Source organism: Lynx canadensis, chromosome F2 (assembly GCF_007474595.2).
Source record: "Lynx canadensis isolate LIC74 chromosome F2, mLynCan4.pri.v2, whole genome shotgun sequence".
NCBI lineage: Eukaryota > Metazoa > Chordata > Mammalia > Carnivora > Felidae > Lynx > Lynx canadensis.
In genome coordinates, this window is record NC_044320.2 from 73509962 (window position 1) to 73524468 (window position 14507).

Here is a 14507-nt window from a genome sequence, read left to right on the forward strand (position 1 = left end):
AGACTGAATTATGGTGGGATGCAGATCACGTGTGGTTTTCAAATGCTGGAAGATTCAACAGGATCCATGACTAAAACAGCATGGGCAGTGATGTTAAATTAGCTAAGAAGTGCTCTTCTTCCAAAAAAAAACTGGTTTCCTTAGAAAAATGACACAATTTTTGGTATTTCGATAGCCCTAGAAAGAGATGGATATATAAATACTAAGCCATGAATATTTCAAATGGCCACATTTCTTCCCTAATGGTTAGGGAATATAAGAATATATATATATATATATATATATGTGTGCGTGTGTGTATTATATATATATAATATATATAATATATAATATATATAATATATATAAAACTTATATATAATATATATTATATGATATATATAACTATAAATGTTTTTTTTTATTTTTTAAAATTTTTTTTTTTTTCAATGTTTATTTATTTTTGGGACAGAGAGAGACAGAGCATGAACGGGGGAGGGGCAGAGAGAGAGGGAGACACAGAATCGGAAGCAGGCTCCAGGCTCTGAGCCATCAGCCCAGAGCCCGACGCGGGGCTCGAACTCACGGACCGCGAGATCGTGACCTGGCTGAAGTCGGACGCTTAACCGACTGCGCCACCCAGGCGCCCCTATAAATGTTTTATATATATATATGTATATATATAAAACTTATTTTGAACTAAATGAAAGAAACCTATTTTCATTCTATTATCCTGAATGTGCTGTGTCAACACCCACGCCAAGCTGCATTTCAGAATGTTTCTTCTGGGAAGTAGAAGTCTAGTTGAACTGAAAACTAATCAGAGAACCAGAAAGAATTCAAACCCAGCAGAGAGTCAAGGAACCAAATTTGATCTCCAGAAGGAAAGTGTTACAAACAGTAGTGGTTGGGAATCTTATCATTTCTGTTTCTGAAAAGTTTTCAAATGATGCTTTCTTTCACACTAACATATCATGTGGAACTTTTGAAGAAGTGTTAGCCTTCAAATAACTTGATTCAGTAAACACTTGAATACTCAATGTCCTCATAAGAGGAGATAAGGTAGGTCCACTAAGAAGAGTGATGTTTCTCGGAAAGTAAACGTGAGAACCTGTGCTCCTTGAGGCAGAGACCATGTTGTTGACCACGAAAGTCATGTGCCTACCGTGAGGCCTGAAAAAGGGAGCCGCCCGTCCAATGACCTGTTGAAAGAGGAACGAATGAACGGGTGGGCAGGTGTATGGACGCAGGTAATGTTCACGATGCCGGGCTTGTACAAATAAAGACCATTCAAGGGGATGTCTCCGCTGTTTGAACTCATAAATATTTACAACTGGAGTCTTGGAGAAGATGTGAAAAATCCTGATGTGTAAGAAAAGGTAAAAATAACAAACGTGTGAACTAAGTAAAGAAGAGGCAGCATATTTTAGGAAGCCGGATGAAGCTATTTTAACAAAAGCACATTGCTATCGCTATCATTCGGAAGAACTGTGATGTGGTGAAAATAACTTAATGAAACAATGTGTCTTCAACACGATCAAAAATCCGCTTCTGGCCCACAGTCCAAAGTTAAACGTTGAAGGAGGGAGCAAAGAAAAGGACAAAGAGAAACCACCACCATTAGTGCCTGCACCAGAGCTATTTATTAGCGTAACTTTTTTTTTTTGTTTCTTAAAGATTTCATAACAACTGAAGTATGTACAAAGTCTTACAGCATTTACACCATAAAAAGTTTCCCATTAGCCGATGAAGTCTAAGGTAGTGCTGCTGAGAACTTCGGGGCATGAGTACAGAGCAATGAAGCAGACTGCCACACGTTTACCTCTCTGCGACCGCACCGCGACTATCAGCTGGTCCACAGCTAACTAACCACCTGTGGGACAGGTTACTGGGGAAATCAGGGAACAAGTTGATAGGCAGCACTAGAGACCAAAGGCGGAGGGGGGGGGGCGGGGGGGGGGCGGGAAGCTACATGGCATCATGTCTCTACAGTTTCCTAGAGCTGTAACAAAGGTCCACAGCCTGAGAGAATAACATAGGCAAGACAACACAATCGCACTGCTCGGATATGGTTCAGCTACGGAAGGTATTCACTTCTGCATGGGAGGCTCTATACTGATATGGCTGGTATTTCCATTTGTGTTTATGTCTTCAGAGAACTCAAACCTGCACAAGCCCCACCCCCCTCTCCCAAATAAATCAACAACGCAGGAAGGGGAGGAGAGAGGGAAGAGAATCAGCATAGAATCAGTTCTTGATCAAACACCTTTTTGTTTTGTTTTGTTTTTTAAGACATTTAGTATCAGCTTTAGGATGGCCATTCCCGTCAAACGATTAATAGTAGGAATTTTGGAATCAACCCAAATCAGAACATCAACAAAACCCCCAACCCCCGGACTCCTAGATTTAATCGCCCTCGTTGTATCTGATTGTCTTTCCTCGGGGTCAGTATTACACAGAAGCACCAACATTTTACACACGGAGTCGGACACAGAACGTAGCACGGTTGCCCCATTACTTTAACGAGTGGCAGGAGAATTCCAATATGCGAACGCTTAACATCAGGCTCACCGCTTTTCTTCCTCAGAAAACCCAGCCTGGTTCTCTCACTCAGGTCAGTCACTGTTATCCGTTTGGTAGCAGATCCCATTTCCTTCCCCACTGTTTGGGTCTCGCGTGTAGGCAAATTGGCTTTTTACTTCGAAACGGTTCTCCTCTCAACTTAAAAGCCAGTGGATAAGATTTTTAATTAAGACACAATAGCGCGGGATAGAAAAACACAAGAACCACATAAATATCGAAGAAGTTGTCTACCGTTTTTCGTGTAAACAGTTTTGCTCAAAAGATCGAAGCCCTAGTTGGATTCTGGATTCTGGCCGCAAACTCTTGGCAGGTGACGTGCGTTCAGCCGGGCTCTGCAGCGATGGTGGACGTGGAAGCCGGGTCGGTCCCCATGTTGACAGGCATGCAACTTGGAAACATTGCACAACAAGCAACACAAAGAGAGTGGAGAAGCTCACAACACTTCAAGGAGACCTCACACCCTTCACGACTGCGGATGCACAGACAGAGACCCACCCCTCCCTCCTTCGCACGGCCTTTCTGTCTCACACGTGGGAGACCTTCTGTGACTCTCTGGCTTGTTTGATGCTATACAACCACTTGATGATCCTCGCGTTTCTTTCGATGGCAGAGATGCCGTATGGCACCCGGTCATTGGCACTGTCGTCATTCCTAAGGTCACTGTTACTGTCCTGAGACTGTTCGCAGTCTGAGCTGATCATGCTTGCGCTGCGGAAGTTGAGGGATATGATGTCGGAGTTGGCCCGGGCAAAGTTTTCCATGCCGAGGTTCTCCAGCTCCTCGGGGTCCAGTCCGCAGTAGTTGAAGAACCTCTCCACGTCCGCGTCCACCCGGAAATACCGGTCGCTCAAGTCCGACTTGGACCGCTGGAGCGAGGGCCTCCGGCTGACGCCGCAGGCCGGTTCCACCGCGTCGGCCTCGGGGGACTTCGCGGTGGCCGCGGCCGCGACCTTGGGCTTGGGAGGCAGGGGGGGCGCGGAGCTGCTGCAGGGGATCGCTTTCAAGGGCTTCGCGCTGGTCACCCTGCGGATGTCCGAGGAGCTGTGCGAGACGTGGAGGAAGGACTCGGCCGCCGGCTCCAGCAGCCGCCGGCCCCCGTGGGAGCCGCCCTCCTGCGGGCTGCCGCGGCCCTGCGTGGGGTACACCTTCAGGGACTCGGCGAACGAGTGCCGCTGCAGGTCGGCGGAGTCCGGCCGGTGGGGCGGCCAGTTCCGGGCGCTGTGCTTGTGCCCCGAGCCCGAGCTGGAGCCCTCCGAGCTGTTGATGATGTTCTTCAGGATCTCGAGCTTCAGGGTCTCCCTCTGCACGCCGCTCTCGGTCTTGGCGTGGCCGCCGAACACGCGGAGCGTCGGGCTGCCCAGGGCGCGCTTGGCGGCGGGGCACACGGGCGGCTTGGCCAGCACGGCCGGCTTCACGGGCTCCTGCTTGGCGTTGATGACCTCCTGGCTCTTGACGTACTTGGCCTTGTCGGCCTCCAGCCTCTCCACGGCGCTGAGTCTCTTGGGGTTGGGCTCGGCCTGCCTGCGGAAGTAGTCGGGGCCTTTGTTGAGGATGCGCAGGGGCACGGCCGAGGTGAAGGTGCCCGCGGGGCTGACCGGCTTCACCATGCTACCTGTCTGGAGCGTCTCCGTGGGCATGGTGGGTGGCCTCTCCCCGGCAGCCGTGTTGGATTCTCGTCTGGGCGCCTCCGGGTGCGCGGGGCAGACACATGTACATGAAGCACGCAGGGCGGCGCACGGAGCCTGGGGTCTGGGAGTCGTCAGCAGCAGCAGCAGCAGCAGCGGCGGCGGCGCCTCATCTCACGGCTCGCCGACCGCCCCCCGCGCCCCCCGCCTCCGATCCGCTCGCCCCCCTCTCCGGAAGGCCACGAGCCACGAGTTCCTCTGATGCGCCCGGCCGCCTCCTTTCTTCTCCCCGAACGACGTGGGAGTCTCCTCCGGGTCTTTGTGTTCGACTGCAGGCAGAGCTGAAACACACAACAACCAACCGCGGGTTAGGACGGGCGAGTGACATCACGGCTGTAGCAACAGAGAAAGCCCGCGGCGCCCCCGCCCCCGCCCCCGCCGCCGCCGCCCCCCCCCCCACCCCCGCCGGCCGCGCCTGGGCGGCGGGGCCCCGGGGCCCGGAGCGCGCGCCCCGCGCGCCCTCGGTCGGACGCGGGGGTCGGGGCGCGCGCGCACGGGGGCCGCGCTCTCCCACGCGTGCGGGCTCTCGCGGCTGCCTCCCCGTGGCCGCGATCCGCCCCCCCCCCCCCCCCCGATCACGCCCGGCGGGCGTCCCTCGCACCAAACCCAGCAAATCCTGGGTGGGTGTGGAAATGCGGGCTTGGCCAGGGCCGGGTCCCCGGGGCCCTGAACCCCGCGGCGTTGCGAGGCTCCCGCATCCGCGCCGGCGACCGCGTCGGGGAGTCGGGGAGTCGGGGAGCGCCGTCTCCTTCCCTCCGGCGGGCGGCCGGCGCAAAACACTTCGGGGTTTCTTCCTACCGACCGCTCAGTAACGTCTGAAAGGAGCGCTTCCTTCACTCTTCAAAAGCTGAAGATAACGGGGCGAGCCACGGGATTGGCAGCAGAGATGGAAACAAGTTTTTTAAAAGCAGGTTTCAGTTATCTTACTTTGGACAACCCATATATTTGAAAGCACTTTCTCCCGAAAGCCAAGTCTACGGTATGGAGCTCCTCCTGTTAAATAAAGCAAGCTTATTTTATTTTATTTTTTTTTTTAATTAAAAAAGAAAACTAGAAAGACCTCCGGATTAACCATGTTAACTAATTTGATTATAAATGCTCCATAATGTTTCACACTTCATGAGCAGAAATCAAGGGTTTCTCTGTGGTATGTGTTTTCCCCAATCCCCTAGAGAACGAAGAACTAAGAACATGTGAAGACGTCAATCATACCTAAGCATGTCTGTGCTATAGAAAACTGGTGCAAGAATTGAGTATTCACGGATTTATTATTTGTGGCTTTCTGAACAATCTGACCACCCCCGCCCTCAACCAAAACCACCACAACGAAACATTTATCAATACTCCCAGTATCAATCTATCGGCTGTCTCTCTACTTAGTGAATGATCTATGTAGCTTTTTTCAAAAAAAATAAAAAAAAATGTTTATTTATTTTTGAGAGAGAGAGAGAGAGAGAGACAGAGTGCGAGCAGGGGAGGGGCAGAGAGAGAGGGAGACACAGAACCTGAAGCAGGCTCCAGGCCTTGAGTTCTCAGCACACAGCCCGACACGGGGCTCGAATTCGCGAACTGTGAGATCATGACCTGAGCCGAAGTCCGGCCCTTAACCAACTGAGCCACCCAGGTGCCCCTAAAAAAATTTTTTTTAATGTTTATATTTGAGAGAGAGACAGAGACAGTACAAGCAGGGGAGGGACAGAGAGAGAGGGAAACAGAATCCGAAGCAGGCTCCAGGCTCTGAGCTGTCAGCACAGAGCCTGATGCAGGGCTTGAACTCATGAACCGTGAGATCATGACCTGAGCTGAAGTCAGACGCTCAACTGACTGAGCTACCCAGGCACCCCTAACATTTACTCATTTTTGAAAGACAGAAACAGAGTGTGAGCAGGGGAGGGCCAGAGAGAGAGGGAGACACAGAATCCGAAGCAGGCTCCAGGCTCTGAGCTGTCCGCACAGATCCTGACATGAGGCTTGAACTCACGAACCATGAGATCATGACCTGAGCTGAAGTTGGAGGCACAACCCACTGAGCCACCCAGGCGCCCCCTAAAATTTTATGTTTATTTATTTTTGAGAGGGAGAGAGAGAGAGAGAGAGAGAGCACAAGCGGGGGTGGGGCAGAGAGAAAGGGAGGCATGGAATCAGAAGCGGGGTCCAGGCTCTGAGCCGTCAGCACAGAGCCCGAGGCGGGGCTCGAACCCACGAACTGTGAGATCAGGGGCTCCAACCCAGGAACTGTGAGATCATGACCTGAGCCAAAGTCCAGCGCTTAACCGACTGAGCCACCCAGGTGTCCCAAGTAGCATTTTTCTAAGAACAAGTCTCTTTGCCTGTTACTGCTGACAGAGAACATTTATGAATGCGTCAGCATCCCAGGGTAACTGGTTACAGCCCTTTTCAGCATCTTTGGTTATAATAAGCAATATTAAGGGTAATGTATTCACTAACATCAAATAACTAATTTACAAAATAAAGTGGCGTACGTATAAAATCATCTGCTCTCACGTTAAGAAAATGAAGGGTCCATTAATAACAAGCATGGAGGTGGGGGGGGGAGGGAAGCCCGAGATTCCTCTCTCATCATCTTTTACAAGCTCAATCTCCAAATACACCCGTCGCCGTGTTTTGTTAAGAGACGATTTTGGGAATCTGCAAAAGGATTTGTTCTAATAAAAATATTTTCCTATGCGAGAGTTGAGAAGCCCCAAGGCAATTCCTACACAATAACTTCCTTTAATTGTGCGCTGTGTAGTTTAAAATGTCACCGCCTCCTCCCCCCTCTCATGGATTCGGTGAGATTGTTTCTTTGAACACATTTTGAGCGAAATGCCAGAAGGGAGCGACTATTTCTCTGCGGAGTCTTCTGCGTTTGGTCATCCACCAACCTGGGTCCACCTTCCTGGGAAGATGAACTGGGGCTCCCTTCACAGAGGGGCTCAGGGCCGGAACAGGCAGGAGAGCCTGGGGTCAGAGGCAATCTACCGGATCACAAACGAGTGCGCGACAGCAGGCTGCCCCCAGGACAGGCCACGTTTCTTCCCAGCATGTGTAACGTCTCCTCTGATTAGTTACCTCTGGAGTTTCCAACCGTGTCCACAGAGGGGACAGGGGCGGTACATCTGGGGACACAGTGAAGGACAGGCCTGAGATTGGCACCCAACAGCTCTGTGCTCAGGGACCAAAGCCAACCTCTGGCAAGGTGAGCCGAGGGGAGAGGATCGTCCAGTGGGTTGCAGGAGACAGAGCTCCTGGAGCCTCTTCTGCTGGGGCCTCGTCTCCTCATCTGGGATAGGAGGTGCTTGGGTGAGAATCTCCTCATCTGGGATAGGAGGTGCTTGGGTGAGAATCCCTCTAAGTCATGTGGTTCCCTCCTCCCTCCAAGTTATGTGGTTCTGAGCAGCCAAGAAGGAGCGAGCTATTTCCAATTTCAAAATGGCATATGGGAATATTGGCTCAGGACTGCACTGTGCTTCCTGTATTTACCGTTCTCAGGACAATATTCTCCGCGTGATGAGTTGTCCTTATCACGTAATGTGAACTGGCATTAGAGCCCATGCTGGCCTGCTCGACTGTCTCCCCTTCTAACCCTATCCTGCTAAGACCAGAAGCCCCAATCTCCACCGCTACTGACCTGACCGTACCGCATGGCCCCGTCTGTTAAGGCGGGCTTTGGTGTCGTTGAGAACACGAAACAAAAATCATTACTTTCGGCTCACAAGACTGGCAGACACCAGTTTATTTAAATACCCGGGCACCCGCCTCAGAAAGCTCCCTGTCTTGCTTTCACAGTTTGCTTTCTTCGTGGAAAAAAAGGCGAGGCAATGGGTAAACAGAGGCAGACGCTCAGGATGGCTCCCGCAGGCACTCCCATCTGTTCCACGCCATCTAACCTTCGGAAGCACGCACTAGAACAAAACCCGTGTGAAAAGATTATGTTAGAAAGGTCGTGACTGGAAGCAGTTCTCACTGCATTTCCTTGTTGTTTCCACCCCTTCCCTCTCCCTTTCCTCTGGCACCCCCAATCTCCCTAATAACTTTCAACACCCTGATATTTACAAACGACCAGGTTCCGAGCCTACACGTTTTAATCCGGACTCTTTGGAGAGGAAAAGGAAAAGCATCTTCCTGGAAGAAACAGGTTGGGTGCTACAGGATCTGTTTTGGCCAACAAACTACAGCTACTTCAGACCTAATGAAGGCGGCTTAGGTGCTCCTTCTTTTAATGCTCCCATAATCCCTAACTTCTGTTCTTTTCCTTTTCAACGTTGACACGGTGCTGGCTGAGATCGGTCAAATGGTAGATGCCGTGCCTGGAACCCCGGGGCCACATCTCGAGGTCATGGGTGTGTGACAACCACGATCTCTGCTCGGGGAGCAGATGACGCCCCTCTGACCCCTGGACGGGTCCCTCGGGTGCGGCCAGGCACCGGCCAGGAGGGGCTTCTACTTCTTTACCTTATTCTAGGAAAGGAAGATCAGAGCTCCGCCGCCTAGAATTTCATCAACAAAGGTAATTATACAGTCCTGCCTGATCCCTGACTTGCGGCTACGAAGAGGGAACATAAGCCCGAGGCAGAGAGACACTTCCGCTCACCAACTATTTGGCTACATTCTCCCCTGTTTAATATCCATTTGAACATTTCACGGAAGTAAAAAATGAACCGGAGAAGAGGTGAGACACAAAATGGTCCGCCGCATCAGGGTGCACGTGAACTCCACAGCAATCTGGCCTCGGGTGACAGGGGCAGGGCCCTGCCGGTTCCTCCCCCCCGTGGAGCAGAGGGGCTAGAGGGGTCACATTATCTGTGGGGGGGGGTCCTGCTCTGGGTGGGGAGGGCTGGAGGCCACAGGCGCACACGGTGACTCTCACCCACTTGAAGCAGTGTTTCTCAAGCTGTTACGTGCCCGTGCACCCCAGGGGATGCCCTGCAAACGCCCACTCCTGAAGTAGATCTGGGGTGGGGGGGACCTAGATCCTGTGCCGCTCACAGATCCCAGGCGAGGCCTAGGAAGCTGGTGCACCTTTGAGGGGCGAGAGGAAGCCCACCGCTGCACTCGCGAGCATCAGGTTAGAACCCAAGTGCCTCATGCGCAGAGGAAAACGAGCCAAGCTTTCTTGTCTCTCAAGTGAATTCAACTCTGGGGTCTTCCGGGCACGTAGGAAGAAAGCAAGGGAGTTAGAGCCAGGACCTTGGGACTCAACACAGTCCCGGATTCACCCATAGACATTCCTTAGCTGTGTGAAGACTGGCCATTTCCCACGCGCGTTACTACGGAGAAAAGGTGGAAATGTTGCCATTAGGTGGGAGCCGAATTCCACTTGCGGTCACCAAACGTGACCTTCTCTACGAAAACTGAATGTGTTGAATTTGGCGAGCTTGGAAATGCCTTCAGTTCAAACATTCCTGGAGGCGGACAACAGAAGAAGCGGTTTACCTTCGAGGTAAGTAAGAATTCTTGAAGAACCGATCTTCTGATTTCCTACCAAGTCAGAGCACAGAACACTGACAGTACGTATCCGCCTGGGCCATGCTGCTTTCTGATTTTTTTGTTTGTTGTGGTAATTTGTGCTACTGCCTTTAGGCATCAAACCCCAACCTGGTAGGGGAGGGTCACTCTTGCAACTACAGTCTCGGTTTTTCCCACTTAAGGACAGACAGACATCCTTGTCGGTGCGGCAAAAATGCACAGTTTCACACGACAGTGTTAACCTTTGAATTCTTTACAAACGTAAGAGAAATGCACTCACAATAGAAGAGTCAGAACCGTCCGGGGGAGGGAGAAGGTGGCTGGGCTTGGAGTAGCTGCCTCTGGGTCTGGATCCTGGCTCAGCCCTGCAATGGCTGAGCCGCCGTGGGCAGGTTCCTGGGCCTCAGGTTCCCCGTCTCCAAAATGGGGACAATAATAGTACCCACCTCTTTACAGGACCCGAGAAGGTTAGATAAGGGCACAGACACTTTTCATTCACATAACCGTTATGCGGAGGGTGTCTCTGGGGATGGAGAGAAGTGTGGACAACTTCGAGAGACGTTGGAAGAAGTACATTGGGCTGAACTTGGAGGCGCGCTTGGAGGTATGGAGGGTGAGGGGGGCGTGTTGAGGACGATTCTGGCTCCCAGTTTGACTGCCGAGAAGTGGTTTGTGGGGAGGTACACACTCTCTCTTCCATCCCTCCCTCCTCTGCACCCCAGGCCTGAGCCAAACCGAACTATGGCAGTCTGTCCCTCCAGACCAGTTGTGTGCATTCACACCTGTCCTCCCCTCTGCCTCAGACGTCTCCTAACCAGCAGCGTCTCACAACGTTTGTCACGTCCTTAATACCCATCACACACGGTTAACAATATCGTGGTTCTCACAGAAAATTATTTTATCGAAGCAAAATGCGTTCACAAATAACGCTCAGTTCTGTGGGTTCAAGGGAGCAACGCCATTCCATTTGGAAGACGTTAATGCGTCCATTTTAATTAATATGCCATGTTCTCAACGTGTTCCCGTCCTAGCGCATGCTCATTTTTATTCCTTTCTTTCATGCTGGGACAATAACTTGCAAAAAGTGCAAAAGCAAAGGAGAGTATCAAAAGTGGAAAAGTAACTGGGGAAGTCACAAAAGCAGGTTTGAAAAAAAGACTGCATTTGCACGCTACAAATTGCACAGAAACTAAGAAATCAGAGGGCCCACCATCTGGAAGCATTAAGTCAAAACCACTGCCCTTTCTGGACCTGTACTTTTTCAATTACTGAATGACGTGCCTCGTTCTGTCTCATCGCCCGGTGAATCCCTCTCGTCTATAATTCTGACGGCTGAATCTTCTCTTTTTTGGCCTCAGTGTTGCCATCAACATCAACTCCAGGCTGTCGGTGAAATAATCCTCTTCCAACCACACTATCCCTTCGTATGTTCTTGGCAACCGGGGACTTTTCCCAATAACATTTTGACTTTTGATTCCAGTATCCTAGTCCTTTTTCGGCTTATTTTTTCGGTTGGCTACAGAGTAGGTCTTCACAGATGATTTAATAACAAACCCTTGCCCTAGGTTTCCATTCCTTTGTTTTAGTCTTAAACAGGTGGCGTAAACCATTACCCCCCTTTTGCGGCACCCCCTTTCAGCCCTGTTTCTTCCGGCACATCCATTCTCTACAACCGCGGGATAGAAAAAGATGTTGGAATGGGTGCAGAGATGATGGACAGGCCAACTCTTAGCTTGTTTCTCTTTTTTTTTTAAACATTTATTCATTTTTGAGAGTGAGAGAGACAGGGCATGAACAGAGGAGGGGCACAGAGAGAGGGAGACACAGAATCCGAAGCAGGCTGCAGGCTCTGAGCCATCAGCACAGAGCCCGATGCGGGGCGCCAACTCACCCACAGTGAGATCATGACCTGAGCGGAAGTCGGACACTCAACTGACTGAGCCACCGAGGCGCCCCGCCCCTGCCGTTAGCTTCTTATGACTTTATAGATATGGAGGAAGAGGAACTGTCTCACTGGCTCTCATATGTGCCAGGTGCACTGGTGGGGCAGCACAGGACTTGTGCCTGCATTTTGATCAAGGTGTGAAAATTCCTGGGACAAACGGGAAGGCCCTGTGTTATGGAAATATCCCCCAGGTGGCGCTGTGAGCTGAGCAAGGCTGGAGGGAAGAGCGGAGGGGGGTGGGTGCCACTTGCTACGCCCAGTGTTTCCTCATGAAGCCCAGGGGGCACACAAAGGCGGCTACGGGAGACAACTCTGCCTCAGGAAAGCAGTATGGAGGGCAGTCTCAGGCTCTCTGCTCGGAGCTATGATGGAGGACAGTGGCTCTGTCTGTCTACCTTCATCTCAGACAGTGAGATGAAGCCGTGTTTCCATGAGTACAAGAGTGGGGGTTTCCTAGGTGCACCTAGGTATTTGGGAAAAGGTGCTCTGGGGTGATGGTAAACAGAATTGCCCCCAAAGATTCACCCCCAAAAGGAAGCCCCCAGCCCTGCGCTGAGTGGGAGGCCGTGAGCACCCCCTAGCGGTAGGAGGGGTGCGGCTGCCCCCAGGGAGACCCAAAGCTCCCAAAGGCAGCTCTGAAATCCCCCGTCCCCAGGGGACCACACCAGATGACAGGTGTCAGAGCCCAGGGCAGGAAGCTTGCGATCCTCCCCTTAGCACTCTGCCTGGCCTGCACATTCACACAGCCTCGCGGGACCTACTCAGGTCAGAAGGGACGCCTGCTCATGAGAGGGAAAGAAGCTGGAACAAGAAAGGAGGGGAAAACCCACGATGTTTATTACGTCCCCTCCTCCACAGTAAATCTTCACCTTCTCTCCTGAGCCAACACAGGCCTGAGCTGGAAGAGGGAGAAGCTAATTTAAACCGGATGAAAGGCTGGAGTTTGGGTCGAGACAGAACGATGGACTGGGCTCTTTCGTTCCTGAAACTGATCTGAGAACTTTCAATTATTTAAGACCCACTGAAGAGGCTATGGGTGCCATCTGAGATTTCATCCCAGGGACGGAAAGGAGAACTCAGCAGGGTGAATTCTTCAGGCACAGAGAAAAGCGCACACTCACTTCCTGTTTATCCCTCCTGAATCCAGGCCAGAAAACAAAAGGGCTCCATCCACACAGTATCCCTCAGGTTTTCTGTTCCCCTGTTCACTCTCTGCCACTCCTCAGTTCAGAGCCCAGGTCCAGGGGTCAAGGTCAACCACACCTAAAGGTCTGCAACCCTGGGAAGTTACTCAAGCTGAGTGTGCCTCAGTTTCCTCTCTCATGCATAATGACTGCTACCCTCCATAGGCTGATGTGGGAACTCCGTGAGGTATATAAACGCGCTCAGCATGGAACTCAGCACCACGTTTGTTCAGTAAATGTGAGCGGTTATTAAATTTCGTCCCCAGTGTCCGCAACTTGGCACTGATAATCGCCGTCATCAGATCTCGAGCTTTACGGGAACTGAATGATCTTTTGTCTTAAAATGATTCCATTACTCTCAAGCCATAGCGTGTGTGTGTGTGTGTGTGTGCTATTTCTGTCAAAGTGGATTGACTATGCAGTTTCTGTCTGAAAGGTCATTCGCATGACCCCATTTTTATTTGAGTTACAGAGAAAATACGTGGTTTCAAATTTCAAAGCAAACAGTTATGTGAGTGAACCAGGCTAGAGTAAATAATAGAGCCATTATTAAAAATGAAATCAAACCTAAAATTGGGAGGAGAAAAAGAGTAGGTCAAATCTCAATCCATGATGGATTCTTTAATGTCATTCTCCAAGGTCATTTAGAAAATGCTTCGTTTTCATTTTGAAGTCAATCCGTTATTTTAAAATGTTATGGGTTCCCTTTAAAATGCCTTTCTCCTATTTAAGACAATTAGAATGAAAACAGAATCAGAGGGGGACAAAAATCACATTTCTGGTCCAACGTTCTTCCTTGGCCAAAGGCGAAGAAAATGCTGCTAAGAGAGGCCCAGCAACTTGTTCCACTGTGGGGGAGCCCTGCCTTTCACCTGAGATTACAGAAATCAAGGCTGCGTGTAGCTGGGCCCCCAAAATCATTTGGCAATACAATGGCTTGCTTAATGACAATAACTACAAGTAATTAAAAAACAGGGCCACTAGGATTCCTAATGAAAATCCAATAGGACTGCTTGCCTTACCCAAACAAACATAAAACGATCCCACTCGCAGCCACTTTTTATCCTCTCCTAGAGTTTTATGTGGTTTTACGTTCTGCTGTGAGAATGCGGGAGGCCAAATTCTAAATGAACGTCAAGTTCAAGGGACCACTGTCCTCTTTTAAAGACTAGTGTGCTCAAGTCACAGGCTTTAGAAGTCTTGCTAATTAACGTGGGTCTCAGTGTTAGCTGGTTCCCTTAGTTAGGTAGACCAGGCGACCCTTCCAGGGGTTCAACGATCTCAAAGATTCGGAACTCTAAAAGGATCCGTGTTGTGCGTGGAGACACTGTCAGAGGACCACCTCATCCGTGCTCACAACTGCCTCCTCGAGGCTGCCTGGTGCCCCTGTGTAAGCCAGAGGGTAAGTACTTGTGAGTGGCCCCTGACGGCCCTGACCAGAATCCAGGGTTGGGTGCATCTGGGGACCCTGCACCTACGTTCTCCCACCAGCATCGATGTTAAGCATCTGTGCTTCACATACTGCTTTTTTTCCTTTAGCTGTGTGTTGACTTGTCCTCTACGGCAATCGTAGCTCATCTATACGATAACAGAGATTAAGGGTGGTAATATAGATCGAACCCTTATTTCTGAAAGTATTTTTAATTTCCAGTGATCAGCCTT

At 50.7% G+C, this 14507-nt stretch overlaps 1 protein-coding gene across 8 annotated transcripts in view; it reads right to left on the reverse strand.

The window, feature by feature from the left end:
• Positions 1-1599: 1599 nt before the first annotated feature.
• Positions 1600-14507, reverse strand: part of FAM110B (family with sequence similarity 110 member B) — a 145161-nt gene continuing 132253 nt past the window's right edge. For all 8 annotated transcript variants that reach the window (XM_030303695.1, XM_030303696.1, XM_030303699.1 and 5 more), the window contains one exon: positions 1600-4528. In XM_030303695.1, the coding sequence (XP_030159555.1) occupies positions 3087-4199 (1113 nt within the window). In that variant the 5' untranslated portion in view covers positions 4200-4528 and the 3' untranslated portion in view covers positions 1600-3086. The remainder of the gene's footprint in view (positions 4529-14507) is intronic.